This window comes from Dermochelys coriacea, chromosome 15 (assembly GCF_009764565.3).
Source record: "Dermochelys coriacea isolate rDerCor1 chromosome 15, rDerCor1.pri.v4, whole genome shotgun sequence".
In the NCBI taxonomy this organism is placed as follows: Eukaryota; Metazoa; Chordata; order Testudines; family Dermochelyidae; genus Dermochelys; species Dermochelys coriacea.
Window position 1 is genome coordinate 5615793 of NC_050082.1, and position 25514 is coordinate 5641306.

The following is a 25514-nucleotide window of genomic DNA, read 5'->3' on the forward strand; positions in this document are numbered from 1 at the left end:
AAGCACTTCAGAAACATTGGCTAATCTCACACTCCTGTGAGATTAAATCCTAGCCTTCATCAATTTGGCTACCATCACTCAGAAAGATGGATGAACGGGGTAGCACTTGCGGTGTGTAAACAACAAAATGCACGGCTTTCTTCACAACAACAACAGCTGGAGATTTACTTTGAAAAAAGACAGCTCAGATTTTGGAGAGTGGCTGAGATCTACCCAGGCCTAACACATTTCTTCAAAGCCAGCTAGCCCTTTAGACTCCCACTGCACACGGGGGACTTTGCCCGAGGGGCTGGAATACAGATCAAGGGGGAATTCTCTGAAAGCACCATCTGGATTCAGAGCAGGGCAGGAGGAAAGGGAAGGGCCTTGGACAGCCAGGTGGGCAAACGAGCAGCCTCTTCACCTGCTGATTTCAATGGTGAAACCCCCCGTGATGTCCCGCGTCACTCCGCTGCCCCAAACAGGGCCGGGGCGCAGGCTGCCTGCAGACTCAAGCACACGCGCCAGGGGCCGGGGCCGGGGCCGGGGCCGCCGGGCCCCACTCGGTCCCTCCCCCGCACACCGGCCCCGGCCCCGGCCTCACCGCGCCGCAGGAGGCGGCGGAACGCACCCTGCCGCGGCTGAGCTCCGCCCGGGGCCGGCTGGGCGGCCGGACCCCAACAGTCCCCGCGGGCGCCGGGCCCGGCTGGCTCCACAGCGGCAGCATCAGGCAGCGCAAACGCTAGCGCCTGGCGCGTCACGAGTCACGCCTATGGCCACGCTGCCCAATCAGAAGGGAGAAAGCGGATCACGTGCGCCTATGGACCCAATCAGCGCTCAGGCGCCGTCTACAGGGACAAGTGGCTGCTCACGGCTTGTTGTGCTGCTGCCATGGCAATCCGGGCAGCGGCCCCGCCCCCGCCGCACCTCCCAGCGCTGTTGTGCCCCCAGTGCCCCACCCCCACCGTGCCCCCGTATCCTGGCACCGCCCCCCGCCGTGCCTCCGAGCCGTGTGGTGCCCCCAGTGCCCCGCCCCCGCCCCCGCTGTGCCCTGTCCCCACCCCTACTGTACCCCCAGTATCCTGGCCCCACCCCCGCCCCTGCCGTGCCCCCAGTATCCTGGCCCCGCCCCATATTTCTTCTGTGCCCCCAGTGCCCCACCCCCACCGTACCCCCGTATCCTGGCACCGCCCCCCGCCGTGCCTCCGAGCCGTGTGGTGCCCCCAGTGCCCCGCCCCCAGCCCAGTATCCCGCCCCCGCCCCCGCTGTGCCCTGTCCCCACCCCCACTGTGCCCCCGTATCCTGGCACCGCCCCCCGCCGTGCCTCCGAGCCGTGTGGTGCCCCCAGTGCCCCGCCCCAGCCCAGTATCCCGCCCCCGCCCCTGCCATGCCCCCAGCATCCTGGCACCGCCCTTCATCTCTGCTGTGCCCCCAGTGCCCCACCCCCACTGTGCCCCCGTATCCTGGCCCCGCCCTTCATCTCTGCTGTGCCCCCAGTATCATGCCTCACCCCCCGCCGTGCCTCCCAGCCCTGCTGAGCCACCAGTGCCCCATCCCCAGCCCAGTATCCCGGCCCTGCCCCTCACCGTTGCTGTGCCCCCAGTATCCTGTCCCCACCCCCACCGCTGCTGTGGCCCCAGTGCCCCACCCCCATCACAACTCCCAGCCCCGCTGTGCCCCCAGTATCCCAGCTCCATCCTTGCCATGTCTCCCAGCCTGGCTAGGCCCCACCGCTGCTGTACCCTCTGTAGCCCTTATCTGCTACCCTCAGACCTGGTGCACGGTTGTGGTCTCTTGCTTGGTATACAGTACCAACTCTTGGCCACATAACTATGTCACTCGGGAGTAGGGAAAATCCCCCCCACCCCGAGCGAGGTAGTTATACTGGTGCAGAGAGTGCTGTGTCAAGGGGAGGGCTTCTCCTGTCAACATGTTACCGCCTCTTGGGGAGGTGGTTTAACTGCATAGGTAGCATCTTCACTAAACACGGCACTGCTGTAGGTGTAGACAAGCCCTCAGTTACAGCTGCACAGCACCTTCCCCATCCCCGGGGAAATCATTTTCTTTTTCAACCACCTCTACTTTCCATTTGTTCTGATACTAACTGGGAGCTGCCAGAAAAATGGAAAAAAGGAAAAAACGTAGTAATGATTGGCCAACTGGGGTCTCCTGGTAGTGGAGTGATTTGGAATGGTGGCATTTTCTCCAATAAATAGGGCTTCTGGAGTGCAGATTGTACTGACAGTCCCTGCAGGTGATTTAGTAAGTGATTGTCTCTGCTGGAACAGTGCTCAGTGGCTCCAGCCCCACTGTAAAATGATAGTTACAATGTAGACCCTTTGTTTTACAATATCCTGACAGCTTCTTTTTTCATATTGTTCTTTCTCAGGTTGCCAGAAGGTGGCATATCCCACATGGACTGCAGCGATGCAATGAGAACTGCAGCTGGTGACTTAGGCCTTGTCTTAAAAAGCTTTGCCATTTTAACTATGCAGATGCAGTGATAGCAGTAAACCCTGCCCAGGCATGGACACAGTTAAAAGGCTTGTGTAAACAAACAGTGTGTGGCAAGCTGGGGTGTAAATCTCCCCCAAATGAGCCTGCTGCACACCAAGTATCCATGTGGACAATGCTGCAGTGCACTAAAAGTTCCACAGTGTGCTTTGATCTACTCTGCCCCCTCCCCCAACCCCTTTGAAATAGGAGTAGAAAATTTGGGATAGATTTACATTCCAGTTTGCCATGCATTGTTTGTGTAGGCTAGCCCAAACTGGTATGAATGCCTTATACTGGTCTAGCTTATTCCAGTTCAGGAAGTAGGGCTGTCAAGCGATTAAAAAAAAAAAAATCAATCGCATGATTAATCATGATGTTAAACAACAATAGAATACCATTTATTTTAAATATTTTTGATGTTTTCTACATTTTCAAATATATTAATTTCAATTATAACATAGAATACAAAGTGTACAGTGCTCACTTTATATTTATTAAAAATATTTGCACTGTAAAAGACAAAAATAGTATTTTTCAATTCACCTCATACAAGTATTGTAGTGCAGTCTCTTTATCATAAAAGTTGAACTTACAAATGTAGAATTATATACAAAAAATAACTGCATTCAAAAATAAAACAAATGTAAAATTTTAGAGCCCACAAGTTCACTCAGTCCTACTTCTTGGTCAGCCAGTAGCTCAGACAAACAAGGTTGGTTACAATTTGCAGGAGATATTGCTGCCCACTTCTTGTTCACAATGTCACCCGAAAGTGAGAAGAGGCGTTCACATGGCACTGTTGTAACTGGCTTTGCAAGATATTTATGTGCCAGATGTGCTAAACATTCATATGTCCCTTCATGTTTCAACCACCATTCCACAGGACATGCGTCCATGCTGACGATGAGTTCTGCTTGATAACAATCCAAAGCTTCATCATCTGAGTCAGATGCCACCAGCAGAAGTTTGATTTTCTTTTTTGTTGGTTTTGGTTCTGTAGTTTCCGCATCAGAGTGTTTCTCTTTTAAGACTTCTAAAAGCATGCTCCACACCTCGTCCCTCTCAGATTCTGGGATGGCACTTCAGATTCTTAAACCTTGGATCGAGTGCTTTAGCTATTTTTAGAAATCTCACCTTCTTTGCATTTTGTCAAATCTGCTGTGAAAGTGTTCTTAAAATGAACATATGCTGAATCATCATCCAAGACTACTATAACATGAAATATATGCAGAATGCAGGTAAAACAGAGCAGGAGACATACAATTCTCCCCCCAAAGAGTACAGTCACAAATTTAATTGATGCATTTTTTTTTAAATGAGCATCGTCAGCATGGAAACATGTCCTCTGGAATGATGGCCGAAGCATGAAGGGGCATATGAATGTTTAGCATATCTGGCATGTAAATACCTTGCAGTGCCGGCTACAACATAAATAAGAAGCAGTATTTCCTGTCAATGTAAACAAACTTGCTTGTCTTAGCGATTGGCAGAATAAGAAGTAGACTGCGTGGACTTGTAGGCTCTAAAGTTTTACACTGTTTTGGTTTTGAGTGCAGTTTTGTAACCAAAAAAAAATCTGCATTTGTAAGTTACATTTTCATGATAAAGAGATTGCACTTCAGTACTTGTATGAGGTGAATTGAAAAATACTGTTTCTTTTGTTTATCATTTTACAGTGCAAATATTTGTAATAAAAAAATATAAAGTGAGCACTGTGGACTTTGTATTGTGTTGTAAATTGAAATCAATATTGAAAATGTAGAAAAACATCCAAAATATTTAATAAATTTCAATTGGTATTCTATTGTTATAAATGCAATTTTTTAAATTGTGATTAATTATTTTTAGTTAATCGTATAAATAACTGCAATTAATTGACAGCCCTAAATATAAGCTATACTGGTACCTCTAATAACCACATCCAAACTTGAACTTTCACCAGCATAGCTATGTCAGCAAAAACTCACACCGCTAACCAATGTAGCCATGCTGGTAAAACGTCTGAAGTGTAAGCAGGTCTTAATCTCAACCTTAATTTTGCCTGGAGCAGGAAGAAGCGATATGTGTAGATAGTGCTGGAACGTCCCACCACAATGATTCGAAGCACCCGCTCTGCTGTTAGCATAACTGGGTTGAAGTCTGAGGGCCGGGTCCTCAACTGGGGTGAGTCATGGAGCTCCAGCGAATTCAGTACAATAACTGAAGACCCATCCCCAAGATTTTAGAATGGCCAATGCATTTCCAGCTGATCATAATCACATGTGCTGTGGCCCAGCCTGCCCTGATACATCAGTGGGAGTTTTGCATTCACTCCCCTAGGAAGAGGACAGTTTCATCCTTTCTTTTACAGGCAACTGCTGCTCTTGTTTCTAACTAAGACCCCCACTTATTAAAACATACCTATGTAACAAGACCATCTACAAGGGTTTGATCCCCCAGTCTTCACTCACATACAGCTCCCACTGACTTCCATTGACTAAGTTTAAGTCAAGTGTAAATGCACCTACTAGCTGAGTCTAATTTTAAGAGCACCTGTGAGCCACTATTTAACTGAAGGGCGGAATGTGAACTGGTGTTTCAGACCAGCCCCCAAGGAATGCGCTGGCTTGGGGAGACCCCCCCCCCATTGCAGTCACCTCCCACCAGGAACTGCATTCAGGCAGGAAACTACTGACACTTTGTTGTGTTTTAGGAAAATCTAGCCATTTGGCACAAATTTCCTGGTATCCTAAAATGCATTTAGCTCCTTGCACGCAAAGCGGCACATGACTAGAAATAAAACCTTCCTCCCCATCTAAGGGGGAAGTTCAGCTCACTCTGCTCCAAGCCCAAGGAATTGGGCTCATTTGGGGGCAGGGGTGTTGCACCCTCTGAGGCAGCATGGGGAGTTCCTCTCCAGGGCAACTAGAGGGTGTAAACCCCTCATGTGGCAGCTCTGCCCCACAATCTGTCATGCAAACTCTTCACAATATACTAGGGCTGGCATTTTCCAGACTGCATACCTGGAATTAGGCATCTAAATGACACTGGCTGCCTTTCATTGGTGCTGAGCCCCCTGCATCTCCCACTGGAGTCAGAGGTGGTGTGCTACACCCTTCTGTCAGTCAAAGCCAGTTTAATTTATGTGCCCAACTTCAGCACCAACATTCTCTAACTTTGGTTCAGTTATCTGAAAGACCCTTGAATTAATCCTGTTAGCCCTAAAAAGAAAAGGAGGACTTGTGGCACCTTAGAGATTAACAAATTTATTTGAGCATAAGCTTTCATGAGCTACAGCTCACTTTATAGGTTCATGCAGTGGAAAATACAATAGGGAGATTTTATGCACACAGAGAACATGAAATAATGGGTGTTACCATACACACTGTAACAAGAGTGATCAGCTAAGGTAAGCTATTACCAGCAGGAGAGAAAAAACAAACAAAAAAAACCAACCCCCACCTTTTGTAGTGATAATCAAGGTGGGCCATTTCCAGCAGTTGACAAGAACATGTGAGGAACATTCGGGGGGGGGGGGGAGAACAAACATGGGGAAATAGTTTTACTTTGTGTAATGACACATCCACTCCCAGTCTTTATTCAAGCCTAATTTAATGGTGTCCAGTTTGCAAATTAATTCCAATTCAGCAGTCTCTCACTGGAGTCTGTTTACATTCATATAGGCCAGCTGTATCTCTCAGACATTTATTTTAAAGCATTCCCAGAAAAAAATATTTCCAGTCAATGGGCACTTAGTGCAGGAGGATGTTCTGGCGTTGCGGCTTCCTGCATAGGGACCATGTTCACATAGTATCAACTCCCTTCTCTCTTCTGTTGGCCAGCTGGCCGCTTCTGCCTGGATGGGCTGCCCTGCCCTGGCTCATGCTATGCCCCGATTACCACGGTCTGCCTGCATCCTCAAATTGTTTCAGGTAGAACTGTGTAGCAAGTTGCCTTGTCATCACTTTAAGTCCAAAGAAGGCAGCCGTGATTTCTGAGGCAAGAAACACCAGGTAAATGATATGCACAGCTGTCTCCAGGGGCAGCCGAATGATGTGCTCATCCGTGAGGAGGAAAAGCAGAAGTGGGAGCTGTATCAGGAAGGATAGGAGCAGGAATCCAGCAAGTTCAGGTACCTGCAGAAGCAAAGGAAGCTGAGAGGAAAGACTGAAAACACCATAGCAAACACTACAAAGAGCAGCATGCAGCCGAGGCTTTGGGACTGAGACATCTAGAGAATGTGCGAAGCGAGACAGAGATCATTGTGTAGGACTTGGATCCCAGGATTGGGAATTCTATGCTCTAGAACTTAGCCATTCCCCCCTAAGCATCACCATAAAGGATGCTCCAGCATTTCACTCTCCCTTTGCTTGTCTGCTTAGCCTCCAGTGGAGCCCAGGCACAGCCACAGATCTTGCAGGACTTTTGACCCAAAGCGGAGTACAGCTGGATAATTTATTTGCCTCAAGTTATCCACTAACAGGTCTTGCTGAGCTAAGGAAGTGTGGCTCAGTGGATAGGATATTAGCCTGTCACTCAGAAGACCTGGGTTTAATTCTCTCCTCTACCACAGACTTCCTATGTGACCTTGGGCAAGTCACTTAGGGCTTGTGTAGACAAATAGTGCAAGACAGATTTACACTCGGGTTTGCTGAGCACTGAGTGTCCATGTGGACCCTGTTGCTGTGCACTAAAAGTTTCATAGTGTGCTTTGAAATACAAGTAGATCAGAGATCACTCAGGAACTGTTAGTGCATGCCAGCAGGTCCACACAGTCAGTTACTGCTTGGCAGGCTAATGAGAGGTAAGTTACACCCTAGCTTGCCACATGCTGTCCAGAGAAGCCATCTGTCTCTGTTCCCAATCTGTAAAATGAGGATAATAGTGCTTCCTACCCCACAGGGGGTTGTGCAGATGAATATGTTAAAGACTGAGAGGTGCTCAGTGAGACATACCCAGGGTACAACCCAGACCAGTGAGTAGCTTCATCACCCCTGCCCTACCTGGGGTGCCCTTCACAATGCCTTGCTACTGTAGCCTCCATCCTGGACTGCTCACAAACAGCCTCTAGCATGCAAGTCACACCCAGCTATGTCTGTGTGTGTTCTGCAGATAGCCAGCCACACAGTAGTTCTTACTGCAGAGTGACCCCAACACCCCCCAGCCCTAGATTCCCCCCCCCCCCGATATGTATGTCCAGCCCTCTCCTGGACACTACAAGTTTATATAAAGTCTGTTATTTCTTTAATAGGAATAATAAGCACACAACTTGCCACCCCAAATGGGGTTTCCCAGACACTTCAGTTTAAACCTACTGGATTAGATAAAACAATAAAACAAGTTTATTAATCACAAAGAGATTTTAAGTGAGTACAAGTAATGAGGCATAAAAGTCAGAAATAGTTACAAGAAAAGTAAAGATAAAACATAGCTGGTGCCTAACAAGCTCTATTAAATTCAAAGCAAAGTTTTCTCATCACGTGCTTTTAGCAGTCTTGCTGACTGCATTTCTTAGGTCAGGACCCCTTCTCCCAGAATCCAATGAACGCTTCCATTGTCACTTCAGGTGCTGTGAATGCAATGGGCAGAAAAAGGGGGTGGGATCCTTGGGATGTTTGTCTCTCCTTTTTATAATTTCAGTCCCCCTCTTGAAAACATTTCCAGCTGAGATTTATGTGGAAGGAAACCCTGTTGGTTTTTTCCACCTGGTTGAACTTCCTTTGTCTCCCCCGCTTGATGTGCTTATTGCTTAAATACAAATTAAGCAAAGCACACATTACTTTGTTTGAGACAGGCCTGTTTGCCAGCCTCTGTTTGGAACATGTGTTAATAACACCATGCAGTGGAATCTTATAAACTTCACATACAATGTTGCCACACATTTTACCAGGACAATAATGATCAGCAAATTATGAGTTTTCAAATGATACCTCACAAGGCATATTTTGTGCAAAGATTATTACAATGGTATGTAGGGCATGGAAACAGGTACATTCTGTCACACTCAGACACTGTGGTGAGGAGAGCTAGATAGGTGCCTTAGCCTAGACTTGGCTGAGCTCAGCAGAGACCCAGGGTATGTAAGAAGGTGACTGTAAACCACTTTTTCACTCGGGGGGCGGAAGCACAAAATTCCTGGCATAATTTAGGGCAGCCTAAGGGCTCCTGTCGGTTGCATCAGCCACAACAGTCCATCCCCCCCACCCCATGACTGCTTCCCCAGCTAGTGATCATGCTATAGCTCCACTCCATCCTGCCCTTGGAACACCTACACCCAAAGGGGAAAGGAGGTGATGTAAAGGCTACTATGCCTGCTTATAGCAACTGGGACTCAGCCTGGGATCCCTGTGGACCAGGGTGTCTTCTTAAGACAGAGCGGTCTTCTTTACAGTGATGCAAAGGAGATGGAATTGGTGCCAGGCTTATTATTCAATTAATTCAAAGTATTGGCCAGTTAATTTCCATGAATTATTCTTGGGCTTCAGGTCTCAATATCATTCATAGTGAGGACCATCTCTTAACATATTTCTTCTCATACGCGTGTCCCAGCTACGAGTTGGCACCTGGCCACTCCTTCCCTCCTTTTGCAATCACATAACTTCCCTATGGCAACTCCAGTGATCACTTTCATGGAAAGAGAACATTGGAGTGGGGGCAGGGGCAAATGATTTTATACTTTGATAAATTAGGAAAGTATTTCATGTACTTTTATCTTCTTTTCATACAGTCACAGAAATGTCAGGCTGGAAGGGACCTTGAGAAGTCATCAAGTCCAGCCCTCCGCACTGAGGCAGGACCAAGTAAACCTAGACCATCCCTGTCAGATGTTTGTCTAACCTGTTCTTTAAAACCTCCAGGTGATGGGGATTCCACAGCCTCCCTTGGAAACCTAGTCCAGAGCTTAACTATCCTTAAAGCTAGTGTTTCCTAATATCTAATCTAAATCCCCCAGCTGAAAATTAAACCTATTACTTCTTGTCCTACCTTCAGTGGACATGGCTAATAATTGATAACAGTCTTCAAATATGTTAAGGGAAATTTTAAAGAGGACTATGATCAGGTGCCACCTCAGGCTTCTTTTCTTTAGATTAAACATGCCCACTTTTTTTTTAAGCTTTCCTCATAGGTCAGGTTTTCTAAACTTTTGATAATTTTTTTGCCCTCCTCTGGACTCTCCAAAGTGTGGTGCACAGTACTCCAGCTGAGGCCTCACCAGGGCTGAGTAGAGTGGGACAATTATCTCTGTGTTTTACATATAACATGCCTGTTAATACACTCCAGAATTATATTAGCCTTTTTAGTAGGGCTGTTTATTAATTAGTTAATTCACACAATTAACTCAAAAAAGTAATCACAATCAGTTTTAATCACATTGTTAAACCATAGAATACCAATTGAAATGTATTAAATATTTGTGAATGTTTTTCTACATTTTCAAATATTTGAGTTCAATTTACAACAGAGAATACAAAGTGTATAGTGCTCCTTTATATTACAAATATTTGCACTGTAAAAATGATAAACAAAAGAAATAGTATTTTTCAATTCACCTCATACAAGTACTGTAGTGCAATCTCTATCATGAAAGTGCAACTTACAAATGTAGATTTTTTTTGTTACATAACTGCACTCAAACAAAACAAAGTCTACTCAGTCCTACTTCTTGTTCAGCCAATCGCTAAGACAAACAAGTTTGTTTACGTTTATGGGCGATAATGCTGCCTGCTTCTTATTTACAATGTCACCTGAAAATGAGGACAGGTGTTCTCATGGCACTGTTGCAGCAGGCATTGCTAGTTATTTGTGAGTCAGGTATGCTAAACGTTCGTTTGCCCCTTCATGCTTTGGCCACCATTCAAGAGTGGGATGTGATGCTGCATATTCTTTATAGAAATATGCTTATAATATGAATATGGCATAACGAAGATCTATTTTATGCAAGATAGGTCTTATAAGATATCATTGGAAAGGTTATGATTTACTGAATAAGATTATTAAATTTGTATGCATGAATCATTTCTGTGTCTAAAGTTAGGAATATTGACGATGTAACAATTACAACTCTGTGTGTACTTGGGAAACACCCACCAGACAGCAGTCCATCAGCCTTGATGGGCCATTAGGAAGAAACAATAATACTTTGAAGATACTAATCTCTCTCCTTCCTGAGAAGTGTTCTGGGATGTTGCTGTGATACTGCAAGATCAGGTGATAACATCACCTGATATAAAGTACCATCTCAGACACTGCTGGTACTTTTCCACTGGAAACAGGGGCTTCCTGCCTTATATAAATTCTATTTAAGGCTGGGAATCAAGGCAATCCAACACTCTTGTCCTTTGCCTTCCAACCCAAGAAGAAAGGCTGCTGAAAGTACTGAAGAGACAAAAACTAAGCTGAGGGAAAGGCAAGGGCTGAGTCCAGACTAAATAGGAGTCTACTTCGTAAAAAGAAATAACGAACTCTAAGCTACAGAAACTCTGCAATCTGCCTAAACATTTTGTAACCTGTGTCTTTAGTGTATTAAGCTTAGTTTGCGTGTTTTGTTTTATTTGCTCAGTAATCTGCTTTGTTCTATTTGCTATCCCTTATAATAACTACAAAAGGTAAATTTTAAGTTAATAAACTTATTTCTTGTTTATAACATAACCCAGTTTATGTAATTACTATCTGGTGGGGCAGGGGGAAGAAGTTGTACATATTTCTTTCCACCTTAAGGGAGAGGGCAAATTTTTATGAGCTTGCACTGTGCAGATCTTTCTATACAGTGCGAGACAATATTATCTTGTGTGTACTCTCCAGAGGGTACCCAGCACATAAATAAATTTCCTGGCTGAGTCTTCCAATAGAGAGCTGTTTGCAACCTCTGTGTGATTCTACAGCTGGTGCATCCCTACCTATATGTGTGTGTGTGTGTGCGCGCGCGCTGCAAGAGGCCGGAGAGCCTAATTTAGCAAAACAGGGACAGGGAGTCCAGGCTTATGTAGTAGAAGGAGCTCAGTGAAACCCCAGTACATCAGGTGACATCCCAGAAGGGGGGGGGTCCAATCCATCACCCAGAGGACATACTTCCATGCCACTGATGCTCATTAAAAAAAAATGCATTAATTAAATTTGTGACTGAACTCCTTGGGGGAGAATTGTATGTCTCCTGCTCTATTTTACCTGCATTCTGCCATATATTTCATGTTATATCAGTCTCAGATGACAACCCAGCACATGTTGTTCAAATTAAGAACACGTTCACTGCAGATTTGACAAAATGCAAAGAAGGTACCTGTAGCAGAGTGTGGCAGGGCCCCCTTAGCTCCTTCCTCTGCTAAATCCACAAAATCACTCAGACTCTGGGGTGAGTATTCACTGGTGAAGTTCATTCACAGGCTTGTTCCTACCATCATTTCACCATGTACAGTTGGCCCTTCACCATCTGAAGGAAGGGAAGAGATCCCTCCCTACCTTTACCCTTTCTTTCTATTCCCTCTTTGGCTTCCTTCCTCTGAGGTTTTTAATACAGCCCCAAGCTCATTAGGCGGCAGCTGTCTCTGCCTCCCCAATTAGGGCCAGGTTATCTCCAGTCAGCTCTAATCTATCCCCCTAAATGGAAGCTGGCATGACAGAGGGCTGAATCAGCAACCCTTTGCCCCACACCCTGTCACAGTACCAATGTGAGATTTCTAAAGATAGCTATAGCACTCAAACCAAGTTTAAGAATCTGAAGTGCCTTCCAAAATCTGAGAGGGATGAGGTGTGGAGCATGCTTTCAGAAGTCTTGAGAGCACCAGTCTGATGCAGAAACTACAGAACCCGAACCACCAAAAGAGAAAATCAACCTTTTGTTGGAGGCATCTGACTCAGATGATGAAAATGAATGTGCGTCGCTTCACACTGCTTTGAATATTTATCAAAGAGAATCCATCATCGGCATGGATGCATGTCCTCTGGAGTGGTGGTCGAAGCATGAAGGGACATATGAATCTTTACCACATCCAGCACGTAAATATCTTGTGACACCAGCTACAACAGTGCCATGTGAATGCCTGTTCTCACTTTCAGGTGACATTGTAAACAAGAAGCAGGCAGCATTATCTCCTGCAAATGTAAACAAACTTGTTTGTCTGAGCAATTGAATGAATAAGAAGTAGGATTGAGGGGACTTGTAGGTTCTAAAGTTTTACATTGTTTTATTTTTGAGTATAGCTATTTTTGTACATATTTCTACATTTGTAAGTTCAACATTCATGATAAAGAAATTGCACTACAGTACTTGTATTAGGTGAATTGAAAAATACGAATATATTAATACTAAAAATATTTTTACAGTGCAAATTTGTAATACAAATAAATATAAAGTGAGCACTGTACACTTTGTATTCTGTGTTGTAGCTGAAATATATTTGAAAATGTGGAAAACATCCAAAAATATCTATTTAAATAAATCGTATTCTATTATTGTTTATCAGAGCGATTAATCTTTTTAAATCACTTGACAGCCCTATTTTTTCACCAACTGCATCACAATCCGGACTCATACTCAATTTGTGATCTACTGTAACCCACAGATCCTTTTCAACAGTACTACCAGCTAGCCAGTTATTCCCCTTTTGTATGCATTTAATTTTTTCTTCTTAAGGGAGTATTTTGCACTTGTCTATATTGAATTTCATCTTTTTTATTTCAGACCAATTCTGAAATTTTTCAAGGTTGTTCTGAATTCAAATAATAGAATCATAGAATCTCAGGGTTGGAAGGGACCTCAGGAGGTCATCTAGTCCCACCCCCTGCTCAAAACAGGGCCAATCCCCAACTAAATCATCCCAGCCAGGGCTTTGTCAAGCCTGACCTTAAAAACCTCAGAGAAAGGAGATTCCACCACTTCCCTTGGTAACACATTCCAGTGCTTCACCACCCTCCTAGTGAAAAAGTTTTTCCTAATATCCAACCTAAACCTCCCCCACTGAAACTTGAGACCATTACTCCTTGTTCTGTCATCTGCTACCACTGAGAACAGTCTAGATCCATCCTCTTTGGAACCCCCTTTCAGGTAGTTGAAAGCAGCTATCAAATCCCCCCTCATTCTTCTCTTCCGCAGACTAAACAATCCCAGTTCCCTCAGCCTCTCCTCATAAGTCATGTGTTCCAATCCCCTAATCATTTTTGTTGCCCTCCGCTGTACGCTTTCCAATTTTTTCACATCCTTCTTGTAGCGTGGGGCCCAAAACTGGACACAGTACTCCAGATGAGGCCTCACCAATGTCGAATAGAGGGGAACGATCATGTCCCTCGATTTGCTGGCAATGCCCTTACTTATACAGCCCCAAATGCCATTGGCCTTCTTGGCAACAAGGGCACACTATTGAATCAAATCCAGCTTCTTGTCCACTGTAACCCCTAGGTCCTTTTCTGCAGAATCCTGCCCTCCAAAATGTGTGCAACCCATCTCAGCTTGGTGTCATCCACAGATTCTATAAGCATATGCTCCACTCCATTATTCAAGTCATTAATGAAAATATTTGAGCTTCCCCCTGCAAGGGAAGTGTGACCAGCACACTTTCCAGAGCTGAAGTGATGAAGCAGAGTTTGATGGGGAGCTGTAGCTGCCATGTCCTGGCCACTAGACTGCCCTGGCCTTGAGTCAGTTCTTACCTTTTCTTGCAGATTTCCAATGTATCCAAGATACAAGCGTAACCCGTCAGCTAATGTGAGAATGAGGAAAACAGCAACAAGGAGGAACTGATAGTAACAGGGCAGCAGGCTGTACTGTAACAGGAGGGCATAAGTGACAGATCATCCCTCATTTCGTCCCACCAGATCCACACCCACCACCAGCCCCAACACAAACCTCTCCCACCCCATCACTCCATATATTCACTCTCCATCCATTTCACCTGCTTCCCTTACCTGCCATTGCCACCCCCCTTGTCAGGGTCTGGGACATGGGCAGTCATGACAAGTGGTAAAATCCAGAATCAGAGGCCAAGTGCCAGAGCCCAGGGTCAGAGCCAAAAATCAGAAATTTGAGCCAAGACTCAGAAGTGGGTTAGTTGGAAGGAGGCAAGGCAGGACAGGGCCTGTCACAGCCATGGACAATTGCTTCAAGCATCGATGACTATGACAACTGCTGCTGCTGGGCTTAAGAGCTGGTTTGCTGATTTTCCAGCCAACCAGGCAGTGTACTACAGGCCAGCTGTGCTTGTTAGGTTGCCAAGAGCCTGGCTTTGCTGATAGCCCAGATTTATGGATTCACAGAGTCCAAGGCCAGAAGGGACCATTGTGATCATCTGTCTGACCTCCAAAATAATTCCTAGAGCAGATCATTTAGAAAAACATCCACTCCTAATTTAAAAACGGTCAGTGATGGAGAATCCACCATGGCCCTTGGTAAATTGTTCCAATGGTTAATTACTGTCACAGTTAAAAATTTGCCCCTTATTTCCAGTCTAAATTTGTATAGCTTCAACTTCCAGCCATTGAATTATATTATACCTTTCTCTGCTAGACTGCTTCTGTCTCTCCAGTGCTGACCATCGGCTCATTTCCCAGACTCTGCCCCACCCTGGATCCAGCTCTAACCAACAGGAGGAACTATCACTTCCACCACTAGGCCGGACTACCCATGGCCCAGTACCTTCCAGAGGGATGCTTCTTGCCCATGGGATGGATCAGGCAGCAAAATCCTCTCTTGGACCTCCCCTGACCTGTACATTTAAACCAAATGAAAACATAAGAGGAGCCCAAGAAGTTTTGCCATTTGACAGGAGTTTCCATTTCTCAGGGTTTGAAATGGACCCATTTTGTGGTTACTTGTGTTTTGGGAAATGAAGGATTTTGATGGCTGGTTTGGAAATGGGTTCAAGAAAAGTTTTGATAAAAATCTCATGCAAAAATTAATGAAAAACAAAAACTTTCTAAAAGGTCAGTTTGAGAAAGAGTTTTTGAAAAAAGGCCATTTGTCGACAAAAACCCTTTCTGCTTGATAAACCCTGACCGGGACAGAGGCTTGGCTGGCAGACTGTCAAGAAAGGACAATTGTGCAGTGGCTTGGGCACTGAAGGAATGTATTAGGTGGGACTTCACGCATCTTCTCAGTTCTAACATCCCTGGTTATATGGTACCTTTAATGCAAGCATTATCCCCTCGGACAGGCACCAGAATGGGAAGTAGAAGACATTGAAGAATAGCATCATCTGGAGGGGCAGGCTGGACAGCACCTCATGCCCTGTGCAGGAATGAAAAGGCACAAGGTAGCAGGTCTTTCCTTTTGCCACACTGCAAATCCCAGTCTTAATGGGGAGAACCTGCCCACAAAATAGGCATTTTACTGAAGAACAAACCTGAAAATGCAGCCTGCCCTGCATAGCACATAAACACTGTCTATCAACACAGGAGCTTGGCCCCTCCTCAGGGGATCAGGCTGGGCCCCTGAAGCCCAGTCTCCTGTTGCTGGCAGCTGCTAATGTGGAAAGTGCAGGAACTCCCCCATGGGTGATCCTGATGAGGTTTCACTGTGACCCTTTTCAAGGTTGGCTTGTGGGTTTAGATTCCTTCCAATTTTTTTAATCCTCTCTAATGTAAATGTGTGTTTTCCCATTATTCACATACATGGCTGATGCTTTTATGATTCCCACCAACATCCTGGCACCAGCAATATCAAATGGCAGAGGGCTCTGCAGGTTAATCATATGATGGTATAAAACAAATTCCCTTTTTACCAGTTTTGTACTTGCTGCCTCAGTTTCACTAAATGCCCCTTGTTCTTGTATTGGGAGAAAGATCGATAGGGTTAATAGATTCCAAGGCCAGAAGAGACCACTGTGATCATCTAGTCTGACTTGTATAACACAGGACAGAGATTTGTCCCAAATAAGTTCCTGATCAACCTGTCCACCTCTGTCCTTATTCATGGCCTCTTCATCCTAAACAATCCCAATCTTTGCAATCTCTCCACCACACACCTGGTGGGACAAGGATAATACAAACAGATTCCCTGCCTGTACACCCATCCTGCTTCCCCTCCTCACTTGGAGCCCATCTCCTTCACTGCACACCTTATTGTGCAAGGCCCCTCAGAGTGAGCACACAACTCATGGGGCAGGCCAGGAAGGCTGGTGTTTGTGCTGCTCAGAGCTCGGCCTCTTTCAGTGCACATTGTAGGAGACAAAAGCCTCTATTCACAGAATAAAGCAAAGCCCATTTTGACTTTGCAGCAGTAAAAGCAACAGCAAACACGCAAACACATTCCTGAAGCAGAGCCCTGTAAGCGGTGTTGTAATCCACATTGGATCTGGGGCAGGCAGAGCAGAAAGCGCGCAGACCCTGACCTGGGCCCCAGGATTACTGTACTACCGAGTACTGTACCTGGATGGTAGATCTGGGCAGCTCTGCAATCCCTAGTTTTATTGTTGATGAACAGCGATCCACTGAAAGTTGTCAAGCCCCTTCGGACATTGTGAGGCAGAGCCATCAGCACCAGCTAAACCCGTTCTCCCTCCTGACCTGGATAAGATGGTATTAAAAAGAAGCTCTTTGGCTTTAATTAAATTATAGGATTGGCCTTCCAAGCTGCCACTCAGCCACTGTGCTGTGGTGGGAGATAGCACAGAAGAGAAAAGAAAGCCCTGGGCAGGTGTTGCCTGATCTATTGATTGTATAGTGATTATATTACTGATTTAGTTTCCCCAGTTAGCACTTGGAAGTTTGGTAGGTTCTGCTAGATCAGGCCCCATATTATCAGAATAACCATTCAGTGGGAGCCCTGATCTGCATGGCTGTAACACATACACACACTTGGGAAATCACACTAGGTTTATAATTTTATTAATACAGTTCACAAAGTCATGCATACTCTAATCCAGCAAGGCAGCTAGAGATAATATTTAGACTACACCAGCCCTTGCTGAACAGCCTGATGTGTCAGTTATCTTCCCCGTCACCATCACCAGTAGCTGTCATCTAAGCCTCTCCCCAGGCATGCAGGCTGGGACACAGCTGTTATAATGTGTTATATTGACTCCACTCTGCCTAATGCATAGTCAGGAGTGGGTTCAGCCCCTTTTCCTTATTTGTAGTTCCTCCCCCTACTAATGTTGTGGTGCCCTTCTCCCATAGCTTATTAGCATATATGTCAATCAGTTACTATGATATTCTTGTGGTCAGACATCTGCTAATGTTCCTAACTTTAAAAAAACCAAGCTGGTATAAAGTAGCGTCTTGTGGTTACCTGTCAGCAGTTTAGTCCCTATAGCATTCTGCCTTGTGCTGTCTTATGATCTAGGGTCACTCCTGGTTAGCTACTCCTGGTTAGCTACTCCTGATAAGGCTTTTGGGGCCTTGATAAGTTTAGCTAAGCTACTGTCTTACAGTTGTTGAGGCTTATAAGCTCATTGCATTACTGCCTTAACTTACACCTGTGCCTCACCTAGCAACTACCTATAGATATCATCTAGGCTACCCAGGTGAGTTCCCTGGCGAGTGCTGTGGCCACCGGGTCTAGGACTCTGTAGCCCTAGTGGGAGGAATGTTGGTTGGAGCAACGTGGCCGGTTAGAATATCTCAGCAGCCTGTTGAGCTGACCAGATCCAGCTCGGGGCCCAATTCACAGCTAACTCCAGTGGAGTTGCAATAACTCCCATGGGCAGCGAGTCCTTCTCCTCCTAGGCCACAGGAGCCAGTAGTAGTGGAAAATGGGATGGAACAAATTAAACAGTGGTGACAGCAAGTCAAATATTATGAAGAGAGAGGCACCAGGATGGACCCTGAACTCCATCTAGGACCGCACCAGGTCCTAGTGATGGAGGCAGTGGGTGCAGGGAATAGCACCAGGTCCTACATGATGAAGTACAACGCTATCACCACAACCTTCATTTCCTCAGAGCAACCAACGAACAACTGGTCTCAAGGGATGAGGGCCAAGCCACTCAGCTGCAGATACCAGGTGTGCTGCTCAAACCAGCAATGACTATGGGAAAGTGACGGAGGTGAAGACAGAAGACCGGCTTCCAGATGGCAGAGAGCAATAGCATGAATGGGAACAAAATAAAACCACAGCCATATGAAAAGTTTTTAGGGTGTTTGGTCATCTCAAAGATTCTACTGTCCATTGAAGTCAGTTGCCTTGTAGGAAGAGAGGTGCTAGAATAGTTGTAAATAAACAGCAGCATTTTATGTGTATCTCTGTATGTGCATGTAGTTCGTACTGTACGTCTAAAGATGTACTGCCATCTGCTGGCACAAACATGAGGTCTGCAGTATCTATTTCAATAGCTTCCATCCCACCATCAACTTCAGCCTAGACCAATCTACACGGGAGGTCCACTTCCTAGATACCACAGTGCAAATAAGTGACGGTCACGTTAACACCACCCTATACCGAAAACCCACTGATCGCTATGCCTACATTCATGCCTTCAGCTTCCATCCCGGACACACCACACGATCCATTGTCTACAGCCAAGTGCTGAGGTACAACCGCATTTGCTCCAACCCCTCAGACAGAGACTAACACCTACAAGATCTTCACCAAGCATTCTCAAAACTACAATATTCACACGAGGAAATAAGGAAACAAATCAACAGAGCCAGACATGTACCCAGAAGCCTCCTGCTGCAAGACAAGCCCAAGAAAGAAACCAACAGTATTCCACTGGCCATCACATACAGTCCTCAGCTAAAACCTCTCCAATGCAACATCAGTGATCTACAACCCATCCTGGACAACGATCCCCCACTTTCACAGGCCTTGGGAGGCAGGCCAGTCCTTGCCTACAGACAACCCGCCAACCTTAGACATATTCTCACCAGCAATGACACACTGCACCATAGTAACTCTAACTCAGGAACCAATCCATGCAACAAACCTCAATGCCAACTCTGCCCACATATCTAGACCACTGACACCATCACAGGACCTAACCAGATCAGTGACACCATCACTGGTTTATTCACCTGCACGTCCACCAATGTAATATACGCCATCATGTGCCAGCAATGCCCCTCTGCTATGTACATCGGCCAAACTGGACAGTCCCTATGTAAAAGGATAAATCAGATATTAGGAATGGCAATATACAAAAACCTGTAGGAGAACACTTCAACCTCCCTGGACACACAATAGCAGATTTAAAGGTAGCCATCCTGCAGCAAAAAAACTTCAGGACCAGACTTCAAAGAGAAACTGCTGAGCTTCAGTTCATTTGCAAATTTGAAACCATCAGTTTAGGATTAAACAAAGACTGTGAATGGCTAATCAACTACAAAAGCAGTTTCTCCTCCCTTGGTGTTCACACTTCAACTAATAGAAGAGGGCCTCATCCTCCCTGACTGAACTAACCTCCTTATCACTAGCCTGATTCTTGTTTGTATATTTATACCTGCCTCTGGAAATTTCCACTACATGCATCTGACAACGTGGGTATTCACCCATGAAAGTTTATTCTCCAATACGTCTGTTAGTCTATAAGGTGCCACAGGACTCTTTGCTGCTTTTACAGTATCCATATACTAGACTACAGGATTGTTGCTCCGAAGCCCAAAATGTCTGTTAAGTCAGTCTGAAGTGATAGAAACAGTACAAGAGTGAGAGCTCTTCTCATTCATAATATTGTTGCCTGTTTTAGATTTGAGTGGCTGGTCAAATGTTGGGACTTTAGGGACGCTCCAGGTGGAAGCACGATATCATCTTTGACGCAGTTGTATCTACTTACAAGGAACGTACAAAGTCCTTCTTCTCTGAGCACAGGACAAAAGGAACAGTTCCTTACAGCCCCAAGCATCATTAGCCAACACACCAAAAAGAACAGAAGTACTTGTGGCACGTTAGAACGAACAAATTTATTAGAGCATAAGCTTTTGTGGGCTACAGCCCACTTCATCAGATGCATAGAATGGAACATATAGTAAGAAGATACATATACTGTGACAAAGCTCTGCCCTTGCCTCTGTGGGTCCCATGTTTCCTGGCGGATTTCTCTAGCCTCAGAGGCTCACTGTGACCCTGCTCATAACCCTTCTCTCTCTCTAGAGACAAGGGTCACAGTCTACTGAGCCATTTTCATCATAAGCCAGCAAGGGAGGTAAAGAGAAGTTGTCCTTCCTTGCACAGTCTCTGTTGTCTCCCAGTCTCAATGATTAATCAGGAGCAAAGGTGTGGGGAGGGGAGCCCGGGCCCACCCTCAACTCCGGGCTCCAGCCCAGGGACCCTAATAGTATCAACTATGGTAGCTGACCTTTTAGAAACATGACATGTACAATTCCCTGGGCTACTTCCCCCACAGCAGCCCTCACTTCCTCAAGCTCCACTTCACCTTTACCTCAGAGCCTCCTTCCTTGTACCTGATATGGTGTGTACTACTCAGCCTCTTCAACAGCACAACTTCCTCCCACAGTTCCTGACATGCACACCCACCTGACTAACTGGGAGGCTTTTAACTAGTTTCAGCCAGCCACTGATTGGCTTCAGGTGTCCCAATCAACCTAGCCTTCTCCCTGCCTTCTGAAAAGTTCTTAATTGGTCCCAGGTGTCTTAATTGACCTGGAGCAGCTGCCATTTCACTGATCCTGGTACCAGGGATTTGTTTAGCCTGGAGCGAATCTCTCTCTCTCTCTCTCTGCCACTGCTCTTCCATAGCCTTCTAGTTTGGAGGGAGGTGGGAAGCTGCTATTCCTGCTGCTGCTAGGCCCTAAGCTCTCCCTGCTGCTCCAGGTGCTCCCCTGGTGGGACAGACACCACCCCCCTCCGGTTCTCTGCTACTTGGGTGCTGGACCGCCCACTCTTGGGTGCTACTACTGCTCCAACTGCAGCCCCGGAGTGGGGGGGCTGCTAGCTCACTCCCCAGAGAGGAGGAGTGAGGGACCCCAGCCACTATTGTTGTGGACACCACCACCACCACCTGAGAGGGGTCCTTTCTGCCTGCCTGGACCACCACCTGGAGTTCCTGGAGCTGCTGCTGCTGCTGCAGAGTCTGCTGGCTGGAGCTGCTGAAGCCCGAGGAGGAGAAGAAGAGGACCATCTACCAGTGGGGGAGCACCTAGAGACTTTGCAGACCACCGTGGAGGGGGCCTAAGACTGAGTAATTTTCAAACTGTGCTCTTGTGGTGGGGGTCTTGACTGTGTTTCCAGGGACACAGGGGGTGTGGCGTGGAGCTGCCCCCCAATCCATCTGTGTGTCCCCCCAAACCCCACCACTACTACCACCACGGCTGCCCCCTCCACCACCCCCACTGGCTGTATACCATCTGCCTCAGCTCCTGCCTTTGGACTCAGCTGCTTGCTTGGCTTACTACGCCCTATTTCCACCCTTTGGGCCAGAAGCAGCAGCCAGATTAAAAAAGACTTGTGCAAGTGCACGTGGGCACATGTGCTCCCCCCGGACTGCCTACCCCCCAGCTTTTCCCTTTACTACCTGCCCCATTTGCCACTTGTAGCTTTGCCCCCTCTTTTGCCCCAGCCCCCCTTACTAGCTTCAGTTTGTTTGCATGCCCCGCCCATTTCCTTCTGCAGCCTTTGTTTGTTTGCCCCGCCCCAGCCTCTGAAGCTAGCCCCTTGGTTTCCCTGCCCTAACTCCAGACCGCTTAGCCCCTCGCTCCGTGTGCCCATGCCCCCTCCCATGCGCTTGTGCAACTCCCCATTTTAGTTTTAACCCCTTTCACTGCACCCCGAATGTTGTTGTACCCCCCCACCCTAGTGCACCAAGAGGAGCCGGAATTCCATCTTGTGTCGGTGACTGACCCGTAACCCCTGATTGCCCCCTGTCCAGCCCACCCCTTTTGGCGCCCTCCTCCCCTGCCTGCAGCCTAGCGGGGAGGAGTGGTCGACCTGCTTTCCCTCTCCCCTCCTCCTTCTGGTGTACCCCCTTTCCTCCTTACTCATGATGGCGGAGGATGAGACGGGTAAGACCCCTCCAGCAGCCCCAGCTACCCCTCTCCCGCCTACCCCTCCGTCACCCCCCCAAGCTTCTACCTCCGCTGCCGAACCATCTGCCATCGCCCCCGCTGGGGCACCAGCAGCGACGGGCACTGGGGTGACCTCCACTGCTGCCACGTCTCTCCCCCCCCTCAGATTCGGGGGGAGCCCCCCCAGCCGGCGGGAAGGGCCAGGGGAAGAAGAAAGGGAAGGGCCCTGCTAAGAAGACCAGGTCCTCCATGGCAGGGGCTGCCCCCAATACCCCGGCCCCACCGCCGGCTGGGGCGTCCCTCCCCGCTGTTCCCTCCACCAGCTCTGCGGGTGTCCCTCCCTCGGCCCCCAGGGTGTACGCCCAGGTGGCGGCAGCCCCCCCGCCTGTCGCTACGTCGTCTCTCCAGCCCACTGTCTCCACTACCATCTATAGCGGCCGAGGTCTCTTTCCCACCATGACCAGGAAGCACGGCGTCCGTTGCCTCCTGGTGCCCGTCTCGCCCCACGTGGAGACATATGTGCGGGCGTTGGCAAGGGTGGTGGGGCCAAAGACCACTGTGGTGGCCTCCAAAATCTATAGCAAGGTCGTCTTCTTCTTCACATCGGAGGCTGCCGCCCAGGAGGCGGTGGAGAAGGGCCTGGCAGTAGGGGGCGACTTTGTCCCCTTAGAGCCGCTAGAGGACCTGGGCGTCCGCCTGGTCCTGACCTCCGTCCCTCCCTTTCTCCCCAATGCCGCCCTGTTACCCACCCTTTCTACCCTGGGGAAGCCCATCTCTGTCATCAGCCCTCCCCTTTTGCGCTGCAAAGACCCCGCCCTCCGTCACGTCCTCTCGTTCCGCCGGCAAGTGCAGCTTCAACTGCCGCCGGCGGCGCGTGACGGAGAGGCACTCGAGGGATCCTTCCTAGTCCCCTACCAGGGGGCCCATTACCGGGTGCATTATTCCACGGGGGAGGCCCGGTGCTACCTCTGCCGGGCGATGGGGCACGTCCGGAGGGACTGTCCCATGACCCGGCAAGGAGGGGCATCCGGGATCCCCGAGCCCCGGCAGGGCACCGGCCCCGTCATCGCCGGCGCCCCTGGCTGCCCTGCGCCCGAAACCCCCCCTCCTCATTCCCAGTCCACCATTGCTCCCACTTGGGCCCAAGGGGCACCTCCCCAACTATGCCCAGACGAGCGGGAGAGCCCCGCCCCCGCTGTTTGCAATCTGGCGGGGCCCATGGAGGAGGTTGCGGCAGGGACACTGCCAGGCATGGGAGAGGGCCCGCTCCAAGGGGAATCTTCCCTCCCTTGTGCTGCCCCACCGTTACCCCCTCGAGTCCCTGAGCCATCGCTTCTGCCCCCTGACACAACCCCTGCTAGCCAGCCCCCGGATGATGCCATGGAGGGCTGGGCCCTAGTCCAGGGGAAGCGGGGCAAGCGGAAAGCTCGAGCTCCGCTTCTTCCATCTGACGCGGAGGCCTCCCAGAAGACCAGGAAGGGGGGCACCGATGCCGAGCCTTCCGCTCTACCCACGGGTGTGTTCCATCCACCAGAGCCGGCTGGGGAAGACGTGGCAGCACTGGAAGGCAGTATCTCCCCTCCACGGGAGTCCCTCCCCTCCAAGACCCCCGAGGCACCATCTGAAACCCCAGTGTGCCCCGACGCAATCGTCGCATCATGTGCCGGCGGGGAGAATCCCGGGGTAGCGGAAAAGGATTTCCCGTCCATATACGAGGAGATCGAGGCCCTGGGTCTGACCCTGGTTACCCAGGGGGAGGACGACCCTATGCCAGCGGGCCTCGATCTGGACGATTTCACTACAACCCCCCTTTCCCCATGTTCCCTCCCCCTAACCGTTGCTTCCGCTCCCACCTCCAAGGAGCCCCTGGACTCCTCCATCAACCCGGCTGTGGAGGGCACCCCGCTGAGTGCCGCCGAGCCAGTTGAGGCGACGGCCAGTGCCATGCAGCCGGGACCTGAGCCACCAGGGGCATCCCTCGCTGGTGAGGAGCATTCAACCTCCTTCCTGGGAGAGCGCCCTACAGAAGAGAGTTCATGTCCTGATGCCGTGGCTGCCAAATCCACCATAGAGCTTGCGCCCGGCATCACTGAGAGCCCTCTCCCCGCCCAGAATCTCACCTCTACCCCTGCCCCTCCCCTATCCCGTCCACCTTCCGAGATGTTATTGACACCCCTGGGACTGTCTCCTTCCCCTTGCCAACAGATGACCCACAGGGAGCGGCCTTTGTGTTTACCCGACCCGACCCACCAGGGGCTGCTATCCTCCCTCCGCCACCCCCTATCACCCCAGCATTTAAGCCAACTTATCAGGAGCCCCGTCGGGGGTCCGCACCCTGTCTGCTCATCTCGGTGGGCCACGGGGCTGTACCAAGGGCCCCGTTGGGGAGTAACCAGACCGTAACACCAGCCCCCCATGCGCTGCGAGAGGAGTTGCGGGAGTTTCTAGAAGACGTCCGTGGCTACCGCAACAAAGTCCAGCTTGCCCTCCAGCGATGCGGGGACTTTAATCAAATCCTCCGGGCCGCAAGGGCCCTCATGGAGGAGGGTAAAAGGATCAGGAGGCAGGGCGCCGCAGCCTACCAGCGGGTCCGCCACTTCCGTGACTCCTTACTCACCTACGGGGTGGGTCACGGACTGCTGCGCGGCCCGCCGGGAGCCGCGAGCATCACTGCCGGCGAGGATCCCCCCCAGCCCTCCTCATGGCACCCTTTACTATCGCAACATTGAACACCCGCAGCTGTAGGATGGGTCTCCGCAGGTCCCAGGTGCTCTCCTTCCTTCGGGAGGGGGGGTACTCTGTCGTTTTCCTGCAAGAGACCCATACGGATCCGACCGCCGAAGACAGCTGGCGGCTGGATTGGGGGGACAGGATCTACTTTAGCCACCTCACAGTTCGTATGGCTGGAGTGGCGACCCTGTTCTCCCCCGACCTACGGCCCGAGGTGCTGGGGGTCGCCGAGGCTGTGCCGGGCCGCCTGCTGCACCTCCGGGTCCGCATGGAGGGGCTTGTAGTCAACCTCATCAACATCTATGCCCCAGCAGCGAGCCCGGAGCGGCTGCAATTCTATCAGCAGGCGTCCGCCTTCCTCGGCACCTTGAATCCTCATGAGTGCCTGGTCCTGGGAGGGGACTTTAACATCACCCTCGAGGAGCGGGACCGCTCGGGGACTG

The 25514-nt window shown here is 48.8% G+C and overlaps 2 protein-coding genes across 11 annotated transcripts in view; both read right to left on the reverse strand.

Annotated features, from left to right (window-relative positions):
* The window catches only part of LRRC74B (leucine rich repeat containing 74B), a 28129-nt gene extending 27394 nt beyond the window's left edge, over positions 1-735 (reverse strand). For 7 of the 10 annotated variants that reach the window (XM_043498163.1, XM_043498161.1, XM_043498160.1 and 4 more), the window contains exon 1: positions 584-735. In XM_043498163.1, the coding sequence (XP_043354098.1) occupies positions 584-706 (123 nt within the window). In that variant the 5' untranslated portion in view covers positions 707-735. The remainder of the gene's footprint in view (positions 1-583) is intronic. The other 3 variants (XM_038373809.2, XM_038373807.2, XM_043498159.1) reach the window with 1 other exon arrangement.
* Positions 736-6008: 5273 nt separating this feature from the next.
* LOC119843822 (transmembrane protein 17B-like) lies at positions 6009-16915 on the reverse strand. Its single transcript, XM_038373712.2, has 4 exons — positions 16810-16915; positions 15567-15670; positions 14098-14211; positions 6009-6590 (listed from the first exon to the last, which is right to left on the reverse strand). The coding sequence occupies exons 1-4, from the start codon at positions 16913-16915 to the stop codon at positions 6351-6353; spliced, it is 564 nt and encodes a 187-aa protein (XP_038229640.1). The 3' UTR covers positions 6009-6350.
* Between the last annotated feature and the right edge of the window lie 8599 nt (positions 16916-25514).